The sequence below is a fragment of the Acartia tonsa genome, chromosome 15, assembly GCF_053477335.1.
Source record: "Acartia tonsa isolate MP-2025a chromosome 15, ASM5347733v1, whole genome shotgun sequence".
Classification (NCBI taxonomy): Eukaryota; Metazoa; Arthropoda; class Copepoda; order Calanoida; family Acartiidae; genus Acartia; species Acartia tonsa.
Genome location: NC_137274.1, coordinates 3,724,211 through 3,746,322, shown reverse-complemented (window position 1 = coordinate 3,746,322; position 22,112 = coordinate 3,724,211). Strand labels below are relative to the sequence as shown.

Sequence of the window (22,112 nt, the reverse complement as noted above, 5' to 3'; positions counted from 1 at the left end):
TAGAATTGTTTGTCAGAATATCATTACCTTTTCCTTGATTAATAATAATCAACTGTATAGACATATATCTTAATTATAGAGCATCTTTATTCTTTACCTACCATACAAACAAAAACACACCTCTATTTCAGGGGGAAAGCTCCACCCATCATGCCTCCAGCTCCGCCCCTCATGCCTCCACCCATTTGGATACCCATGGGGCGGTTTCCTCCTCCTAACTGCATCGGGGGTCTTGACGACATGTTGCCCCCAAATGGTGAATTCGGACCCATTTTGTTATCCATGGCGAAACTGGGCGGCCTCATCGTGGCAGCCCCACCACCATTTGGTGGGCTGGGTCCTCTAAAATTTGAGTTGGGTCCGTTTGGACCACCCCCAATGTTGGGAGAGGAGGGTCCGTTTTTGTTTCCCATTGGGTTTGGTCTATTGTTGCCCCCGAAGTTGTCCATGGAAAATGTTGGAGGGCGTCCCATTCCAGTAGGTCCCCCCATTTGGGGATTAGGCCGTCCCATTTGGAGATTAGGGCGACCCATTTGGGGATTAGGACGACTCATTTGAGATGTAGGTCCCCCCATTTGGGGTGAAAGTCCCCCCATGTGGGATGAAGGTCTGTCCAGACCCAGGGAGGATGTAGGACGTCCCATGTGGTTGGAAGATCCACCCATTTGGGGTGAAGGTCGACCCATAGAGGATGAAAATCCCCCCATAGGGCGACCCATATTTCCAATCATTGGGCCAGTTCCTAAAAAAATAGATTACATAATTTAATCTTTGAGATCTAAAAGGATAAGACAATGAACGATTAATTGACGTACATCCCAATGATAATTCACAAAATTATCCTTTTGACAATTATCAATTACCTATTGGTGGAAACCCCTTTGGACACTTATCTTAATAAACCAAACAATAAAAAATAAAGAATCATCAAAGTTGTTAAGCCAACAAATAAGAAAACTTTGGGGACTATTGTGATCAAAAACCTAATACCCCTTAACGTCTAACAGACGGACAAAACTTTCTAAAACAAGGATGACAACATCCATAAAAGCGAAGCACTGCAACGGTAGGACAAACGGACATTAACATTTGTATAGTGTCAGAACTGAATAATCAGAATATTAATAACCAAAATTGTAAGTAAATTTGTTGAAAAACTGCTTGATACAGGATAATGTTTATGGACATACTTACATTTTTAGGACTTGATTACAGAGTTGCTTCGCTTATAACGTTATACTTTGTTGTCCAGGGAATTAATATACCAGATCAATCGGATGCCTAAGTTATAAAAAAAAATTCGTTACGGACGGACAGACACCCCTAATTATAGAAAAGCTTCGATTTTAAAAATAGTAGTATGCAATTCCTGGACGATTATTTCCAGCTCCAGACTGTCCCAAGTTAGCATCCATACCTAAACCTAAATAAATCAGTTTTAATAATTATTTCTCGCATCATATTATAACAGCTTTCCACGGATATAGAATGTAAAATTATATGATTGAAACCAGTTTTATTGACCCTGGGATGCTGAAGGCATGGGCTAGAAAAACTGGTTTTAATCTTAAGATTGTACATTGTTATATAATATTCGTAGAAAAAAAATATAATACAATACTAGACATAGGTTCTTCATATGGATGAGAACTGGTTCTATTCCAACGGATTTTCATCAGTTTCGGATGAATACGATAAAGGAGGATGTGCACTATAATGGTTTAGGCAGAGGTGGGGGGGGGGGGGGGGTGGTGTACTCGAGAACCCTTGGAGCTAGAGTGAGCCAATTTCGGATATAAGCTTCTGTGGTGGCCAAAGTTCTTTTAAAAATATTTGCTCCCGCCGCTCCCGCCGAAAACCGCCGTTTCCCGCCAACGCCCCAATTATTTTTTTTTTGCATTTCTCGCCGAACAAGGATGACAACATCTATAAGTATTGAAGCACAATGGAAGGGACAAATAGACAATAGGATAACATAAAGTGCCCTAAAAAACTTTGAGTACCAGTAAAATAATGTGATTAACAGCTTTAAACCCCTAATTTTAACTAACAAATCAAAATTCAGTTAAGAGTACCCAAAGTTTTTAAAGGAACTAATAAAATATCGTAGCTAAAAAAAACTTTGGGTACCAGTGTATAATAATTTGATAAACAGCTCAATCTAAAAAGTAAAACCTTACCATGACTGTTCATGTTATTGTTGGACCATCCAGGAACCACTCCTCGGTTTCTACAAAAAAATAGCTATAAACCTGCCAAAAAGCAGTCCGACCGCCAAGGTTGTTTAAACTTATTTCTGCTCCATATTGATGGGAATGTTGACAAGAAGTTTCAGGCGTCTATCTTTTATAGGAGCAGAGAAAATCATGTTTTACCCGAGAAATAAAATAGGACCTAATAAGCAACCTTGGAGGGCACTCCACTTAGTCTCAGAGTCTTCATAAAATTATGTTCAAAATATGGACAGTTCATTTATCCAGTAAGAGGAGATAAAGGGGAATAGTTATTTTAGCCAGCTGCCGGTTTCTAGAAAAAAAAGTAGCTAAAAACATGCCACAAAGCAAAAATAAAGAGGGGAAAGGGGAGCTAATAGTATTCAGTGCTCTACAAGAAGCCTTACTAATGAATATAGAATATTATGGACATTATAACAAAGGAAATATTGTCGTCAATTTAGGTTGCTAACATAAACCTTATTTATTGGCCAGTTTGTATATCCAATATGAGGGGAGGGGATGGAGTAAAGGAGTAAGAATATTTACTTTATCCAGCTGAGAATATTGCTTTAGAAGAGTACTAGCGGCTACGCCCCTAGAGGCCTCTAGACGCACTTTAAATGTTTGTTTTTTTTATTTCATGTCTGTGTTGCGTTGTATGCATTATTAAGAATACAAAAATTCGATTTTTTGCGATTTCTCTTAGGAGGGTGGTGGTACCCTCCCCCTAAAATAATCATAAACCTTCCCGGGACCTATGAGAAGCCACCCTGTTAAGGAGAACCTAATCGGTTCAGCGGTTAGCGACATCCTTTGGTACAAACATACAAACAGACACATAGACATCCTGTTACTTTATTGTAGCAGAGAATATGAAAATCTGGTGCAGCATCAAGTAAGTGCCGGATATCCGCCCGGATACCAGATATCCGGCATTATAAATCAGCCGGATATCTAGTATCCGGCCCAACCCAAGTAATAATAAATCCATTGCCTCTTACCCAGAGTTGAAGTTGTTGATGTTGGGGGCGGAGCCTCTGTTCTGATTCTGCTGTCCCCAAATGGAATTATCTAGTAATAAATAAAGTTACCACATCTGTAGATTACCAACTAGTGGTGGAAACGTTTAGACACTAGGTACTTAATAATGCACTAACCAATCATAATACGAGTCCCCAAAGTTGTTAAGCCAACAAATAAAAAAAAAACTATGGGGACTAGTGTAATAAACAGCCCCATGTCCCCTCCCTCCCTGCCTACAGGGATAATAAGGGATAAGACAATGAATTAAAGTCTTAAGTTAAATCTAGGGTTGGCAATCCGAATCGGAATCCTCCCAATTTTAGAATCCGAATCAGGAATCCGTTTTTTTATATAGCGGATTCGGATTCTTAATTGTTAGGTTAAAATTAGCTCCCCCTCCAATCTTTCCCCACCTAATTTAATCCCTTTATTTATATTTTTAAAAAACCTTTTAAAATATTGCTAGAATCCGGAATCCAGAATCCGTCAGAAAATAAGAATCCGGAATCCGTGATGAATCAGTTTTATTTTTGGACGGATTCTTGTAAGAATCCGAATCTGGTCCAAAAATTAGACAAATTGCCAACCCTAGTTAAATCATAACATTACACGTATGCTTTCAAAAGTCTTTCATGGAAAACTAAGAGTTATGACCAAATACTTGTAATGTTATTTATTGTATCGTATTATAGACAGCTTTCCGCAGATATTATGCGGATGGTATGCTAAGAACCGGTCCTAATCCAGCGGATATTAATCGGTTTCAATATATTCATTGATGGAGAATCATACTGACTGTAAAGTGTTCACAGGTTTTAACTAGATTTTGTAATGAACAGAAGGGTTAATATTGTGTATCATCCATTGGGGATGTACATCAATCTATCGGCCATTGGCTGATCCCTTTCAATCACAGCTGTTATATGTATCATATTATTGACAACTTTCCGCGGATATTAATCAGTTTCCATGGATTCATTGATGGAGAATCATCCTGACTGTTAAGTGTTCAAACGTTTCAACCAGTTATTATAATGAAAAAAAAGGGGGTATTATTGTGTATCATCCATTGGGGATATACATAAATTTATCGGCCATTGGCTGATCCCTTTCAATACCAGCTGTTATATATCGTATTATAGACAACTTTCAGCGGATATTATGCGGATAGTATGAACCGGTCCTAATCCAGCGGATATTAATCGGTTTCACCTGATGAAGAAGCATCCTGACTGAACAGATCCTGGGGTCCTGAGTTCAAGTCCGGACGCCTGGAGGAGCTGAATGATCCTTCGTCGGGTCTTCTGGTGTCTTGAACTGTAGGTCTTCTGGTGTCTTGTGAGGTGGGCCTTCTCACCTATAACAATGGATTTATAATTTGTGCTCGAAACGGTTAGACACCTAAATTAATACCAACCAATTAAAATTCAATAAAAGTATTCTTAGTTGTTAAGCAAATGAATAATAAAACTTGCTCTTCTATAATGAATTTTTAATTGATTGATGGATGGGCTGTTTGTTACACTAGTCCCCAAAGTTTTGTAATAACGTTAACTTGTTTGTTTGTTAAAATTTGGGGACTATTTTTAAATTTTGAGTGATCAAACGTTTCAACCACTATTTCATAATCTACAGAAGGGAACATTTTGTATATCATCATTGGGGATCTACATCAATTTATCAATTGTGGGTCTCCTATATTAAATGGATGTATTATTTAGGGTTGACAATCCTTCTAATTTTTGGACCGGATTAGGATTCTTACCGTCCAAAAATAAAATGGATTCTCTGCAGATTCCAGATTCTTAATTTTTGACGGATTCTGGATTCTAGCAATATTTTAAAAGGCTTTAAAAATAAATTAAGGAATTAAATTTAGAGGGTACTGGGAAGATTCTAAAGCTAAAAACTGAATCTAAAATTGGTTAAAAATTGCGCAGATTCCAAATTCAAGCAAGAGTCTGCCACAACCCCTGTTGAGGGGGCTATAGCACTTACACATCCAGCAAATTTACAGTTGATGTATTTTTGGTATTTTTTCTCATGCCAAAAATACATCCGACACTGGCATTTACACATCCATACTTTTTCAATTATATGTCATAAATACATCCAACACTGGCAAATACACATCTAGATTAATTTATATGAATATTAGATTTTGTACAGTTTGTATAGGTTTAAATGTCTATCCCTTAAGATCTCGGTAACCACTGAAACGATCGGATTCTACTCTTCAGGGTATATACCTACTGGTCCTGTGGTGGTTTTAGGCTATTTTCTTGGGAGGTGGGACACCCCCAACCCCCCCAAATACAAAAAAAATCCCCCCCCCATTATTTTTTTTTTTTAATTAGAAAGTATGGGGGGCACCTTAGTGGGGGTACTTAATTTTTTTTTTTAACAGAAAGTAGTGGGGGTACCTTAGTGGGGGTACTTATTTTTTTACCTCTTGGGGCAAAGCCCCTAGAGGCTAGGGGCGAAGCCGCTAGTATAGAATATAGAATTGTGACAAGATCAAGATCATTACAACAATCCATCACATAATGCTTTTTAACCTGACCAATATATTATAATTTAAATCTTTATAATGCTATTTATTTTAACCTGACAAATATAAAATATCTCAAATAATATACAAATGTGTTGTTTTCTTATCATTTTACATTAAATTTCTATGGATGTATAAATGCCTGTGTTGGATGTATTTATAACATATAATTGAAAAAGTATGGATGTGTAAATGCCAGTGTTCGATGTATTTATGGCAAGAGAATCGATTTTACTGTCATTTATACAGTAAAAATTCAGTTTGTCATAAATACATCCATTGCACTGGCAAAAACACATCCACTGTAAATTTGCTGGATGTGTAAATGGCAGTCCCCCCTGTTGAGCCCAGGTGTTATCTACATTGTTCTGGCTGTAACAAAAAGTAATTCTCCAAGTTCATTGGTTGTGTGATTAGGGTCGGGCTGGATAATTTTAATGCCAGATACCAGATATCCGGCTAATTTCTAATGCTGGAAATCCGGTATCTGGTAAGATATCTAGCCAACGTTTGATATCCATCACATTACCAGATATCTGGCCAGATAACCAGACATCCAGCATTATAAATCAGCCAGATATACGGTATCCAGATAATTTCAATATCCAGTATCCAACCAGATATAGAAAATGGCTGGATATTTGGCACAACCCTATTGTGTGTCTGGATATTAGTTTTAGATGTTATTATAGAACCATAAATGAGACTGCTAAAATCTCTCCAGACTGGCGCAACTGTGTCCAGGTGATCTGATTGCTGCAAGGTACAAAGGAACTTGGATGCTAGGTATAGTTCTGGAAAGACTAGATACTGGAGATTTGTCAGTGTACCTGCCAAACTCAGGGGATCATATCACTAGCCCAGCTAGAGAAAGAGATAGGATTGGTTGCCATTGATATTGCCAAGTTTCCAGCATTAAACTCTATATTAAATAAATAGTTACATTTACTTAATACAGGTTCCTGAGATGCTACGAACAAGATGATACTGATGACGACCTAAACACCGGAATGAATAATGATGAAATTGATGTTAATGAAAATATGATTGAAGATGATATTGATGACTATAACCCTAATAATGGATAGAATGGAAATAATCTTGATGATGACAATAACAAATAGCTTTCTGCAATACAATCAAGTCATCAATATAACAATAGCCATGGATCCATTTATATTAATGAAGCACTCATCAATCAGACAGTTTGTATTTTCAACTTAAACATTTATAATGATTTTACTGAAGTTTTAAAGTTTTATCAATTTCTTTTAAACAAACTTTTATTAAAAGCTTTATTGGCCTAATGCTTTATAAATAAAAGATTGACAGCAATATTTAAGACATTTTATTTATTAAATATTTAGCCTGGAGTGCTCCCAATGTAAAATGTGACATATTGAAATGTGATGATGAATCTTGCTAATTGAAATGTTCACACTCTACACGGGGAGCACAAAGGAACACTAACCTATCTCTTTTAGACCATTGAGCTTACAGTTTTGTATGGCTACAATGATGACATTGAAAACAGCTCCACACTAGGTGAGTCACCGACAAATGCAGCTTGTGCTATCCAGGTGAGCTTAGCTGGAGTAATTCCAGCAGACAATTGGAACCAGGCTGCAATCAACATTTCAAAGAACTTCTGGCGAAATGGCACAGAATTTTTGAGAGTCTGTATCCGTGGATTTCTAGAATTGGGCAGACTTGCTGTGTATATTGTCAAGGAGAAGGAAGAAAATCTGCTGCTTGGAAAGCTGGGAATGCCTCCACAGGACATGTATCAATAGAAACCTTTGCAAGATATAAAGTACTGGCCATATAACAGTCATGAACATACACCAAAGTGCTCTAATGTTACTTCTGAAATTGTAATGTGCTGGATGTAGTCTCATAGGAGAAGATCTTCATTGTGAGAGCAAGCAAGGTATTGCTGTTCAAGAATGTTATGGCGTTTTCTTTATTTTTCAATTTTGAAAATTTGTATTCCCCCCTCCACCCCTGACAGAACAACTAATTTAGGTTAGGTTTTAGGCTAGGGAGCTGAGCGCTGCAGCTAGGCAGACGAGTGTGCTGAGTGCCTAGGCCAGAGTTCATAGTTCTGTTGGATAAAAATATTTCTAACAGGAAATTACCGACGTAATGGCAAAATTGGTGGATGTCAAGAATGAGTTGAAGGGTTGGGTTATGCTGTGTGGCTTAAGACATCAACCTCGCTTATCATGTTGAGGTTCTCTCAGCGATGGATAAGTTCAAATACAAAGTGAACTTTATTGACCAAGGCTTCATAAAAAGTTACCAAGAAAAGGCAGCTTTTTGTTCTTCAGGGACCATTGAAAGATCTTGAACAATTGGCTGAAGTTGATTATCTAGAGACAGCTGAAAATGTGGATCAAAATAATCCCAATATCATGAATAAAGTTGGAAAGTATTTTAGTGATAATAAATTTGTCTGCTCCAAGTCTAAGAAATGGCAGAATCATATTTAATTATGACTTATAAGACAATGTTATGGAAATAATCATCAAAGGCACTCAAGGAGGCCTCTTGAAACCAACTCAAGACACCAAGAAACCAGCAGATGCTCACAAACAGAGGTGCGAAATTTATGCACAAATAATTCATTAATAATTATTTCCAAAACTCATAGTATGGGAATGCCAAAAAAATTGAATTAAAAAAAATAAGCACTAAAAGCAATATTGTATACTTAATTGTAAATTTTGGAATTCCTTTACCTCACATGCAGAGGGTGTTTATACATTAGCACGAAATTTCACTTTTGCATTAACAATACTTGTCAATTCAATTTTAATACAGCTAAGATAAATAAACGTTTTTATGCATATTAGTTGAATTGTGTAATTTCCCTATTTTAACTTTGTATAATTTTTTAGGTGTTTTGTAAGAAAACTTATTTTTTCAAATTCGTGAGAAAAACTTAAAATATGCATATTGCCCCCCACACTGCCCCCAGCAATTAATTTCATATTTCTGCACAAAAAAAAACAGTTTCAAACTGGTACCACAAATAGTTCCTAAAATGACTACATGTTTTTAAGAGTTTTTCAATATTTAAAAAGTACACTTTAGAATTATTAATTTATACTTTCTGCCACTCTGGTCACATACAAGCTAATTGACATAAAGTTGGCATGAGATGATGCGACCACTGCAAGGCAGGCTGTTACCAGCAGCGTCAAGAATTGGCTGTCTGGAAGCTAAAGATAAAGATGCTAAATTCTCTGATACAGTAGTCAAGAGCAGTGCAAACCAATTTCAAGCAAAGAAATTTCAACATATTCCTCATCTGCTGCTAAACCCAAGGATGATAACATAGAACTGGATGCAAAGAAAGTTACTGCCAGTGCTAAAGCAGCTTGTTAACCAGAGGCAATTGCTGGCTAAGTTGTATGTGCCGAGTATCAATCTTTGTCTAATATCTAACAGTGACTTATACAACAGTATTCAAGAAGACATTAGCAGGTCCCCTGAAGCATTGAATATCTTGGCACTTGTGTGTGCTGTCAACCATACTGACTGAGGGGAATTCAGCTTTTTTCAGAGGCATTAAGAAGGTTGGTTCCCTTGTCAAAATTTATTTACTTTGGAGCAATGGACCACTTCCCTGCAGCCCCAGCGGGAACACCAGCAAGTGGCAACCAGTCCAGGAGGCCGGGAGAGCAAGCCAGGAAGAAACCCTGCAAGGGAAGGATACCAAGGCACTTTTAAAGGCGGCACAGGGAGGCAAATCTAGCCAACCTGAAACACCAGCAAGTGGCAACCAGTCCAGGAGGCCGGGAGAGCAAGCCAGGAAGAAGCCCTGCAAGGGAAGGGTACCAAGGCACTTTTTAAGGCATCGGAGGGGGGGCACATCTAGCCAACCTGTACCCCTATAAAAAGTTACTGGCAAAGGCCATCTACGGGTGGCATAGAGAAAGGTGAAGATGACTGAGTGTTTTTCTACTGGACAAGGGTCTAACCAACAGATGTGCTCCAAAAATATTGTAATAACTTGAACTTTACACAAGATTTTCTATGAACAGCTAACTGGTCTTCTTATCAAATGCTCTCCGGGCACACTTGACTCAAAGTGGCCTGAGGTTGTGGACAAAATGTTTGTTGAACAGATTAGAATAAGAGCATACGGACTGTGAGACCACTTACAGTTCTAGATGGAGTTATTCATGTGGATCTTGAAGACAGCAAAGGAAGCCATGTTAAATCAATGAGAATGTGTGAGAGCAAGACACGAAGCAGTTCACCTATGACTAGCCCAGCTGAAAACAATTATGTTTACACCACAGACAAGGTTATGGAAGAACAAGTTAAAATGTTCCCTTCATCAAAGAAATTGTCAAGCAGCCCATCATCCATTTAAATGCATTGTCACACGGAATATTTATACTTAACCAAAATTGAAGCCAACAACATGCAGTACTTATACATTAGCACGAAATTTCACTTTTGCATTAAAATTACTGGTCATTTCAATTTTAATACAGCTAAGATTATTAAAACCTTTTTATGCATATATAATTAAATTGTGTAATTTCCATATTTAAACTTTGTATAATTTTTTAGATGATTTGTAAGAAAACTTATTTTTCAAATTAGTGAGAAAAACTTAAATTATGTATATTACCCCCACATTGCCCCCAGCAATTAATTTCATATTTCTGCACAATAAAAAACAGTTTTAAACTGGTACCACAAATAGTTCCATAAAATGACTACATGTTTTTAAGAGTTTATCAACTTTTAAAAAGTACACTTTGAAATTATTAATTTATACTTTTCGCCACTCTGGTCACAAACAAGCCAATTGACATAAAGTTAGCAAGAGAGGTTGCGACCACTGCAAAGCAGGCCAAAAAACAGCAGGCAAAGAAGGTTACTGCCAATGCTAAAGCAACTGGTCAACCAAAGGTACCAGAGCCATTTGCTTGCTAAGTTGTATGTGCAGAGTGTCAATCTTTGTATAATATCCAACAGTGACTTATACAACGATATTCAAAAAGACAATAGCAGGTCCCCTGAAGCATTGAATATCTTGGCACTTCTTTGTTTTACTACGGGATGGGAACAATGGACCACTATCCTGCAGCCCCAGTGGGAACACCAGCAAGTGGCAAACAGTCCAGGGGGCTGGGAGAGCAAGCCAGGAAGAAATCCTGCAAGGATACCAAGGCGCTTTTTAAGTCAGCAGAGGGAGGCAAATCTAGCCAACCTGTACCCCTATAAAAAGTTACTGGCAAAGGCCCTCTACGGGTGGCAAAGAGAAAAGTGGAGATGACTGAGAGTGTTTTTCTATTGGACAAGGGTCTAACCATCAGCTATGCTCCAAAAATATTGTACAAACTAGAACTTTACATAAGATTTTCTATGAACAGCTAACTAGTCTTCTAATCAAATGCTCTCCGGGCACACTTGACTCAAAGTGGCCTGAGGTTGTGGAAAAAATGCTTGTTGAACAGATTAGAATAAGAGCATACAAACTGTGAGACCAATTACAGTTCTAAATGGAGTTGTTCAAGTGGATCTTCAAGACAGCGAAGGGAGCTATGTTACATTTTAATTGATATGTGCGAGAGCAAGACACGAAGCGATTCACCCATGACTAGCCCAGCTGAAACCAATGAAGTTTACTGTGACAAATTATAATTTGTTATATTTCAGGATTTTACCTCTAACAAACTGATGGAGCACATTAGACTTATATCAAAGAGTGTGGAGGTGAAGCTATGAAGACATATATCCTTGTTAAACCAATACCAAATGATTTAAAGTGATTAAATAAAATATATCTATTATTTGTTATGTTGTTGATTATTTATTATTTAAGATTTATTTGTTAATGAAGCTTTTTCTATTACAGAAAATTAAACTGATTCTGGGCGAAAATATATGTATCTATATCAAAGTTAATTATTGTTTCAGAGAGAGAGATGTGAATGTTTGTTCTTGTTAAATTGGGACAGCTGTCATATTTGCACTGAGCTACCATTTTAGGTAACCTTTCATTTACATCACGGACAAAGTTGTGGAAGAAAAAGTTTCAAATGTTCCCATCATAACCAAAGAAATTGTCAAGCAGCCCAACATTCAACAAGAACGAATTAAAACATTTAAATTTCTTCCTGGTCCATTCAAATGCATTGTCACCATAGTTGCCAGATTTTCTACAGATCAAAGTGCACAAAAAAAGGTGTACATTATTTTGCTGACATTATGGCGTTCTATTAATTTCTTTTTAAATTGGAAATTTGTATTCCCCCTCCCCCCTGACAGAACAACTATTTTAGGTTAGGTTTTAGGCAAGCAGAGCGCTGCGGCTAGGCAGGCAAGGGGGCTGAGCACTGCGTCTGGGCAGGCAAGGGGGCCAAGCGCCGCAGCTAGGCAGGCAAGTGTGCTGAGTGCCTAGGCCAGAGCTTATAGTAAAAATATTTCTAAGAGGATATTACCAACATAATGGCAAGATTGGTGGATGTCAAGAAGGAGTTGAAGCTACCAAGGGTTGGGTTTGGCTATGTAGCTAAAAAAAAAGCGACCTCGCTTATCATGTTGAGGTTCTCTCAGTGATGGAAAAGTTCAAATACAAAGTGAACTTTATTGACCAGGGCTTCGTAAAAAGTTATCGAGAAAAGGCAGCTTTTTGTTCTTTAGAGACCATTAAAGATCTTGAACAATTGGCTAAAGTTGTTTCTCTAGAGACAGCTGAAAATGTGGATCAAAATAGTCCCAAAATCATGGATAAGTAATTCCTCAATGATAATAATAAATTTAGGAGGCCCCTTGAAACCTACTCCAGACACCAAGAAACCAGCAAAAAAGCCGATTGATGTAAAGTTAGCAAGAGAGGTTGCGACCACTGCAAAGCAGGCCTTTACCAGCAGCATCCAGAATTGGCTGTCTGGAAGCTAAAGATAAAGATGCTAAATTCCAGAGGTTCCAGAGGCAATTGCTGGCTAAGTTGTATATGCAGAGTATCAATCTTTGTCTAATATCCAACAGTGACTTTTACGATGAGATTCAAGAAGACATTAGCAGGTCCCCTGAAGCATTGAATAACTTGGCACTTGTGTGTGCTGTCAACAATACTGTCTAGGGGGAACACAGCTTTTTTCAGAGGCAGAATTGAGAAGATTAAGAAGGATGGTTCCCTTGTCAAAATTTATCTACTTGGGACCAATGGACCACTTCCCCGCAGCCCCAGCGGGAACACCAGCAAGTGGCAAACAGTCCAGGAGGCCAAGAGAGCAAGCCAGGAAGAAGCCCTGCAGGGGAACGATACCAAGGCGCTTTTTAAGGCAGCAGAGGGGGGGCATATCTAGCCAACCTGTACCCTAGATATACCACACTTTTCTGGGATCTTGCTGAGTCAAGTATCAACTGTTGGGAATATCAAAGGATGACTCCATGCAAAATTTGAGCCGGATCCGGCCAAAACCGGCCGTGAATTTTATGAAAAACCGGTTTTTTCCGGTTTTTAGGGGGTATCTGTAAATCGATTCAGCTGGAGCAAAACCGGTTAGAGGTACAAAAAATTTTACTTTACATGAAATTTAGCCAATGCAATTGCCTACAAAAATGTACTTCATCATTAACTTGATTGGACAACTCTTTCCCTTCCTAAATGTCCATTAAAACCTCGGAAACGGCAAAAATCGCCAAAAATCACGCCTTTGGCGGCAAATAACGGCTAAACGGTCAGCCGGAGGCGAATGAAACATAAATAAAGAAATGTCTGCCTCAAAAAGTTGTTCAACATCAAAGAGATGCTTGAAGTCTCTAAAACGACTCCTTCCCCTCCTTTAAGGGGAAAAACTGAAAAAACGTGATTTTCAAAAGTATGCCCACTTCGTGGGTGTGGGGGGCACTGAACCCGTCACCCCAGAGTCACCAAATATAAAGTCTAGGCGGCCCACAATGCTGAATTTTCACCAAGTGAAAGTCTTGTGTCATTATCTCTTATGAGAAAAAAGTTATTAATTAATTAAAATTTCAAATTGTGATTTTTTGATGGATTTCTTTGATGAAATGACAGGCCGGTCAATTTTTAGGCCATTTTTTACGGTTTTTGGGCCGTCACGCCCAAACGGTTTGAGATAATCTCACGGGACCTTTTGCCCAACCTAAGTCTGGTTATTTGTGAGGTCTAGGAAAAAAAACAGACTTACGCAAAAGATTATAATTATAATCTTTACACAGAAAAATGGCACGAGGTGAGGGTTTGAGGGGGCAAAATGAGCCGACCAGCGATTTTTGACGGCACGCAGCGACGTCGTGCTTCATCCAATCCGGGATTTTTTTTTCTTAGACCTTACAAATAACCAGGCTTAGGTCGGGCAAAAGGTCCCGTGAGATTATCTCAAACCGTTTGGGCGTGGCGGGCCGAAAACAGCAAAAAATGGCCTAAAAATTGACCAGCCTGTCATTTCATCAAAGAAATCCATCAAAAAATCACAATTTGAAATTTTAATTAATTAATAACTTTTTTCTCATAAAAGATAATGACACAAGACTTTCACTTGGTGAAAATTCGGCATTGTGGGCCGCCTAGACTTTATATTTGGTGACCCTGGGGTGACGGGTTCAGTGCCCCCCACACCCACGAAGTGGGCATACTTTTGAAAATCACGTTTTTTCAGTTTTTCCCCTTAAAGGAGGGGAAGGAGTCGTTTTAGAGACTTCAAGCATCTCTTTGATGTTGAACAACTTTTTGAGGCAGACATTTCTTTATTTATGTTTCATTCGCCTCCGGCTGACCGTTTAGCCGTTATTTGCCGCCGAAGGCGTGATTTTTGGCGATTTTTGCCGTTTCCGAGGTTTTAATGGACATTTAGGAAGGGAAAGAGTTGTCCAATCAAGTTGATGATGAAGTACATTTTTGTAGGCAATTGCATTGGCTAAATTTCATGTGAAGTAAAATTTTTTGTACCTCTAACCGGTTTTGCTCCAGCTGAATCGATTTACAGATACCCCCTAAAAACCGGAAAAAAACGGTTTTTCATAAAATTCACGGCCGGTTTTGGCCGGATCCGGCTCAAATTTTGCATGGAGTCATCCTTTGATATTCCCAACAGTTGATACTTGACTCAGCAAGATCCCAGAAAAGTGTGGTATATCTACTGTACCCCTATAAAAGGCCCTCTACTGGTGGCAAAGAGAAAGGTGGAGATGACTGAGAGTGTTTTTCTACTGGACAAGGGTCTTACCACCAGCTATGCTCCAAAAATATTGTACAAACTAGAACTTTACATAAGATTTTCTATGAACAGCTAAATGGTCTTCTAATCAAATGCTCTCCAGGCACACTTGACTCAAAGTGGCCTGAGGTTGTGGACAAAATGTTTATTGAACTGATTAGAATAAGAGCAAGCAGACTGTGAGACCACTTACAGTTCTATTCATGTGGATCTTGGAGAGTGAAGGGAGCTATGTTAAGTTAATGAGAATATGCAAAAGCAAGTGTAGATTAATGGTAGTTACATTCTAATCCCAATTAGAAATTATGACAAACTGAATTAATTTTTCTGTAATTAAATCAAATATGTATTATTTTCTATGCAATATTTAATATTTAAAGGCTCAAAATTTTATATATTTATGTTTATTTTTAGTTTGTAGTTAGTCAATAGTAAAAAAAAATTTTTAGGCAAGCTTATAAATAGAAGCTCATTCAAAAATTGCCCGTAAGATTATAACTACTTTAGGATGTGGAACCAATTATACAGGTCAGGAGTAACAATTCTTATTAGTTTCTTAAGTTTATCTTTATCTGTTGTTATGTGATTTTTTTATGTTGATATATATATGCTATGTTTAGAATTGGCTGTATTAAAGAAAGAGCCTGAAACATTTGAGTGATCCCACAGACTTTCAGTTCCCCTGTGGTCATGCCAGCACGCTAACAATCTCTAGCTAAGGTCTATATCCAAGGCTAGGCGTACACACACATCTTTAGAAGATTGGTACTAACAACTATAAAGTAAACTTGTAAAATATTGCGGGATGAATAAAAATATGCATTATAAATTAGTTTTTCTAAATAAAAATATTAAACAGAATTCAATGTCCTTGTTGAAACCACAGCAAGACACTAAGCAATTCACCTATGACAAGCCCTGATGAAACCAATGAGGTTTAGTTACACCACGGACAAAGTTATGAAGAAAAAATTGAAAATGTTTCTGTTATCAAAGAAATTGTCAAGCAGCCCATAGTTCAACAAGAACCAATCGAAACATCTCAAGTTCTTCCTGGTCCATTTAATTAGGTTGTCACATGGATTAACAGTATGAAGGATTTAAACATCACCAAAACTATTGGTCCATCATTTATTCCCTTGGAGTACTTAGGACTTTTGGAGGCTCATATCCCAGAGGTTAATGATGGGAGATCCACACAACTTAAATCTGCCAAAGTTAGCTGGATGTGTTTGATTGATGTTGATGAAATTTTTCAACATGCTGCGGTTCAAAACGACCAAGCTAATATTGCTTGATTCACTTTTACAAGAGAAATGATATATTTTATATATTTATATATTTGATATGGTTTGGTGTTAATAATGCCTGCTTCAAAGTATAGAGGTGTAAAGAGATTGGTGCAAGATGCATCTCCCATAATAGAAAGTAAGAAACAGCGTAGAAGTCAACCCAGTGGTGGTGGCGGCAAAGCCCCGACTAATCTTATACCCTCAACGTCTGACAACCTTCTGACCACTGCACTAACTCTAATAACTAAAGGTACACCAGGTGTTTTCACTACTCCCAAAACTACCTTCACTGCCAACAGTGAGAGCGAGGATGAAGAATTCTGGACCCTGCCACCAGCCTACGAGGAATCAAATACATTTCCCACAGACCAAGTGGAGGAGTCTACGCAATCTAGTCCCAAGGGCCCTAAGATTTCCAAGTGTGTAAACAGTTGTTTACAGCTGGTGGAGTTGATAAGAAAACAGAGATTCGTGGCGTTGGTGACAAAGATGATATAGAAAAGCTTGAAGGTAAACAAAGCAAGCATGTATTTATGACTGATGATGAATGTGATTCTGATAAATCTTCTTCAGATGATGAAAGTGATTATGAGCTGGAATACGAGATCTCCAGGACAGAATTGTGGTTCGAAGAACACATTCCTTTGGACGTCAACTTCCATATGGCCCAAGTTCATCTCAATGATTTCCTATCAAGGCTGAGGCGGGACCAGAAATTATTCAAGGAAATAGATGACATTGATCCACATATTGACAAAGGACCTCAAAAAAATCATGAACTTTTCCTTGCAATGAAGGTAAAGAAGAAAAAAGAATTATTAAAAGAAATAGAGCAACACGAGGAAAAGATTGTGAAGAGAGAAAAATCTAACCCCAGCTACTCAGATTCTGAAGATAGTTATAATCATGGTGAGGTTGACAAAAATACTGCCGAGGTTAAGAAGAATGTTATTGATGGTAATGAAGAATGTAAGGAGGAGGAGAGGGTTAGTCGGACCTCCCAGTGGTCCAAGCAGGAACATCCATCCAGATGGCTAACCGACCAGGAGGCTAGAAGAGACAAATCTGGAATGTACAGGGCAACCTGGAACCTGCAGCAGTCTTTTCTTGGCAAAGGAGGGGGAAATCATTAGCCAGGATCTCTCTCCTTAAAAACATGTAGGCCAGACACTGTTAGTGCAATAACCGAGGAGGAGAAGAGATTGGTGGTGGAACGTAGATACAGTCTCCAGACAATTGTAAGTAACCCAGGCCCAAGAGATAAGACAGAAGCAGGGAGTGAAGCAAGGAGAAACACCGCTGGGACCAAGACCACCATCAAGAAGATCCCGATATAACATCTGTGGGATGATGATCACAGTAGCAAACCTGGCCAGACACAAGATGTTAAAGCACGAGCAGTAGGCAGTGTACTATCATTACAGAAGAAGAAGTTCAAAGTGTGGATGGAAACATTGTCAAGGTTCTGACATAAGATGAAAGACGGTGGAAATGTTAAGAAGACTGCCTGGGCCAGCTTCAGGGCTTCATTACATATTAGAATCGCTCCAAGGCACATGGATGCGATACACCGCAGCTCTGTTTAGTACACTAGTCCCCAAAACTTTAATACCTACCTAATAACGTTTCTTATGCAACTTTAAATCTGATTGTGATTGGTTGATTGTCCAAGCGCTTCAACCATAAATTGTAATCTTAAGGGGTTATTTTGAGCATCATAATTTGGTGATGTACATCAATTTATCTGCCATTGTCTTGTCCCTTGGTGTTTTATAGTTATTTATCGCAGCATATTATAGACAGCTTTCCGTGGATATTATGCGGATAGAATGGCAGAGAACCAGTTCTAATCTGGCTGATATTAATCAGTTTCACCTTTTCTCTTCTCTTAGTTGAAGGTCTGGCTGCCTGCTGGATGTTATCAGGAGCAGGGGTGTTAAAATCTGGGGCAAATAGGTCAACCTAAAAATAGAGGTCTATTATTTTTTTGATTGAGGGGGGGGGGCGAGGGGGTGCGTTATATTTAGCCCGCTTGTGAAGTTCAAGGTTCACTTTATTAGATACTAGCAGCTTTGCCCCAAGAGGTGATCAAAATTTTTTTTGGCGAAATTTGCAAAAGGACCAAGGAAATCTTCAGCAAAAAAAAGGGGGGATTTTTTTGTTTTTAGGGGGGTATGTGGTGTCCCACCCTCCAAGAAATTAGCCTAAAACCACCACAGGACCAGTAGGTATATACCCTGAAAAGTAGAATCCAATCGGTTCAGTAGTTACCAAGATCTTAAGGGACAAACAGACAGACAGACGGACGAATAGACATCATTCTACTTTGTATCAGGGTGGGCATACAAAAAACCCACCCAGGGTTTTTTTTAAAAAACCCAATAAAACCCCCCCAAAACCCTGTGTTTTAAAGGGTTTTTTGGGGGTTTTACGGGTTGGATTGGGCTTGGCTTTAAAAAAAAAAACCTGGATTTTTCCCCACCCTGCTTTGTATTATAGATAATCTGGTAGATGATTAGTAATAAATCCAGTATGGCTTAGGTAACACCGAGCAAGACCTTTGTCTGAGAGTTCTAACTGTGCAATGTAATAAATGCGTCTCTTTATGGCAAGGTTTTCCCCCTTTTCTTCCGCATATGCAATAGCATCAGTAGGAATTATTAATAATGTGCTGAGCCGAGATTCTGAGTCACCGCCTCTCCGACGACTAGCGGATTCACTACGATCCATGGTTGCGGGTTGTATATATGTTATATATATATTTTTTTAAAAGCAATTTAGCAGGTTAAAATCATAATTTTGAAATCCAGCAAAAAAATACCCCCCTAGTTGGAAAAATGACGTAAATATAGAGTTGTAAAAGACATACTTTCAATTTTAGTATTATATAATTGCTACGCTTCCTAAATCTAACCAGTTAGTTAAAGAAATACAAAGTTAAGGAATACAAAGTTAAGGAAAAGAGCTAACCGTTAGGGACATACGGACAGACCCTATTTATAGTAAAGTTTCGCCTATAAAAAAAAACTTACATCCGAGGTGTCCACAGAAGCTGGACCAGCACTAAAACATAAATAGTTATTTATCGCATCATATTATTGACAGCTTTCCGCGGATGTTAAATTATTGGATTAAAACCAGTTTTGTTATCCCAGAGGGGCCGAAGGCCCAAGCTAACAAAACTGGCATGCCTTTTGATTGACTGATTGATCCATTAAGTTCAGTGTCCTAACGTTTCAACCATAAGTTATCATCTACAGAAGGGGTAAATTTGTGTATCATTGGGGATGTATATTAATTTATCAGCCATCGTCTTATCCCTTTAAATTCCTGGGAATGTACCCTACCCAGGGATTAATAAACCGATCAATATCCGCTGGATTAGAACCGGTTCTCAGTTATACTATCCGCATAATATCCGCGGAAAGCTGTCTATGGTACGATAAAATAAATAACTACATCAGAGATCTAAAGGGATAAGACAATGGCTGATAAATTTATTTGTACATCCCCAATGATGATACTCAAAATTACACCTTCTGTAGATTAAACTTGGTTGTTAAAACGTTTAAACACTTGATGAAGCCACCAATTAAAATTCAAAGTCTCCAAACTTGTTAAGCCATCGAATAAGAAAACATTATTATAAAACTTTGGGGACTAGTGCAATAAACAGCCCATTGTCCCCTCCTCTCTCTATGGTTATCACAATGCCCCTTCCCAATCAACCATTGTCTTATCCCTTTAGATCCCTGGTGTTTTATAGTTATTTATCCTATCGTATTATAGACAGCTTTCTGCGGATATTATGCGAATAGTATGGCTGATAACAGGTTCTAATCCAGCGGATATTAATCGGATTTACCTGAAATCTCCAGCAGTAGGTGAAGTAGCTGTAGGTGCTTTATCCTTGGCGGTGGCGAAAGTTTTGGTGTAGACGTCATAATAGTCATCTTCGTCGGAAGTAGCAAAGGCATCTAAATTAATAAGCTATTACGATGCATGATTTTTCAGTATGGCGCTGAGAACCAGTTCTAGTCCAGTGGATATGAATCGGTTTCGAAGCCAATGAAAATTTAAGGTATTAATTCTTTCTGTTGGTAGAAAATTGTCTGCTACGATACATAATTTTTACTAGAAATTTTTTTTATTCGTGAAAATTTGTCTGTAATACAATGCTATGAATGATTTTTTCATGCTTAATTACCCCTGTAGTAAATTACAATTAGTGCTTGAAACTTTGGGTACCACGTTATAAAACTTTGGGTACCAATCCTATTATATAAAGTAGTAAACGTTTTTTGTCTGTCACAAAGGATCTCGCTAACCGCTGAACCGATATTGTTCTCCTTTACAGTGAAGCTTCTTATAGGTTCTGGGAAGGTTTTTAACTATTTTTGGGAGGGTTCTACACCCCCCTCCCCCCCAAAAAATGTTTTTTTAAACTCTTTTGAAACTCAAATTTAAAATGGGATAAGGTCAACTTTTCCCCCTCCTACCAGTGCCCCTAGAGGCTTCTAGGGGGAGTAGCCGCTAGTGTAATAAAAAGACTTTGGGAACCAACGGAATAAATCTTTGGGTACCAACGTAATAAAACTTTGGGTACCTACCAATATAATAAAACTTTGGGTACCATCGGAATAAAACTTTGGGTTCCAACAAAAAACTTTGGGTATCAACGTTAAAAACTTTGGGTACCAACGGAATAGAACTTTGGGTACCAATGTAATAAAACTTAGGGTACCAATATAATAAAACTTTGGGTACCTATATAATAAAACTTTGGGTACCATACTGACCTTCATCAAATCCCAGACCAAACATGTCATCGCCAGCAGCACCAGCAGGTTTTTTGGGTTCAGCCTTGGCGAAGGTTTTGTAGTACATATCGTAGTAGTCATCCCTATCGTCTTGGCCATCATCATACACTAATAAATAACATAAAATTTTGGGTACTATGGTAGTAAAACTTTAGGTACCAGGGTACTAATACAAAAAAAGATGAAGTTGTTATAAAACTTTGGGTACCATGGTTATTATAAAACTTTGGGTACCAGGGTACTAATACAAAAAAAGATGAAGTTGTTATATAACTTTGGGTACCATGGTTATAAAACTTTGGGTACCAGGGTTCTAATACAAAAAAAGATGAAGTTGTTAAATAACTTTGGGTACCATGGTTAATGTTATAAAACTTTGGGTACCGGGGTACTAATACAAAAAAACAAGATACAGTGGTTATTAAACTTTGGGTACTATGATTATAAAACTTTGGGTACCATGGTTACAAAACTGAAAAACTTCCTCCAAGGCTTGCCTCTGCTGCATGACACGTACGGATCGCCAGTGTATCCGGAGATGCAGTGGCAGACGGCGGCGCGGTTCCACTCGCTGCAAACTGCGTTTAATCCGCAAGGTGACGGCCGACATGGGTTTATTGCCTCATTAACTGCTAGAGGTCCTGGAATAGTTATTTCTCGCATCGTATCATAAACAGCTTTCCGCGGATATAAAATGTTCAATCATAACTTCGGCATTGCTGGGCAAAAAACTGGCTTTGATCTTGTGGATTGTATATTTTTTATATCCATTTAAAAAAGTTGTCGATAATACGATGCGATAAATAACTAATCTCTACCTGGGCAGGGGGGGGGGAGGGGACATTACACTAATCCCCAAGGTTTTATACTTACGTTTTCTTATTCATTGGCTTAACAACTTTGGGGATTTTAATTGAATTTTCATTGGTTGGTTTAATAAGTTAGGTGTCCAAACGTTTCAACCACTAATTTAAATCTTCACGGGGGATGTACATCAA

At 38.2% G+C, this 22,112-nt stretch overlaps 1 protein-coding gene across 9 annotated transcripts in view; it reads right to left on the bottom strand.

The window, feature by feature from the left end:
• LOC145307377 (uncharacterized) overlaps positions 1-22,112 on the bottom strand; it is a 449,599-nt gene that overhangs the window by 372,107 nt on the left and 55,380 nt on the right. For 3 of the 9 annotated variants that reach the window (XM_080149793.1, XM_080149792.1, XM_080149794.1), the window contains 8 exons: positions 21,094-21,222; positions 20,160-20,271; positions 19,327-19,357; positions 18,170-18,256; positions 4,452-4,596; positions 3,218-3,287; positions 2,181-2,230; positions 1,372-1,423 (listed from right to left, as the gene is read on the bottom strand). In XM_080149793.1, coding sequence (XP_080005919.1) covers positions 1,372-1,423; positions 2,181-2,230; positions 3,218-3,287; positions 4,452-4,596; positions 18,170-18,256; positions 19,327-19,357; positions 20,160-20,271; positions 21,094-21,222 — 676 coding nt within the window. Of the gene's footprint in view, positions 1-120; positions 745-1,371; positions 1,424-2,180; positions 2,231-3,217; positions 3,288-4,451; positions 4,597-18,169; positions 18,257-19,326; positions 19,358-20,159; positions 20,272-21,093; positions 21,223-22,112 lie in introns of all 9 variants that reach the window. The other 6 variants (XM_080149790.1, XM_080149791.1, XM_080149789.1 and 3 more) reach the window with 6 other exon arrangements.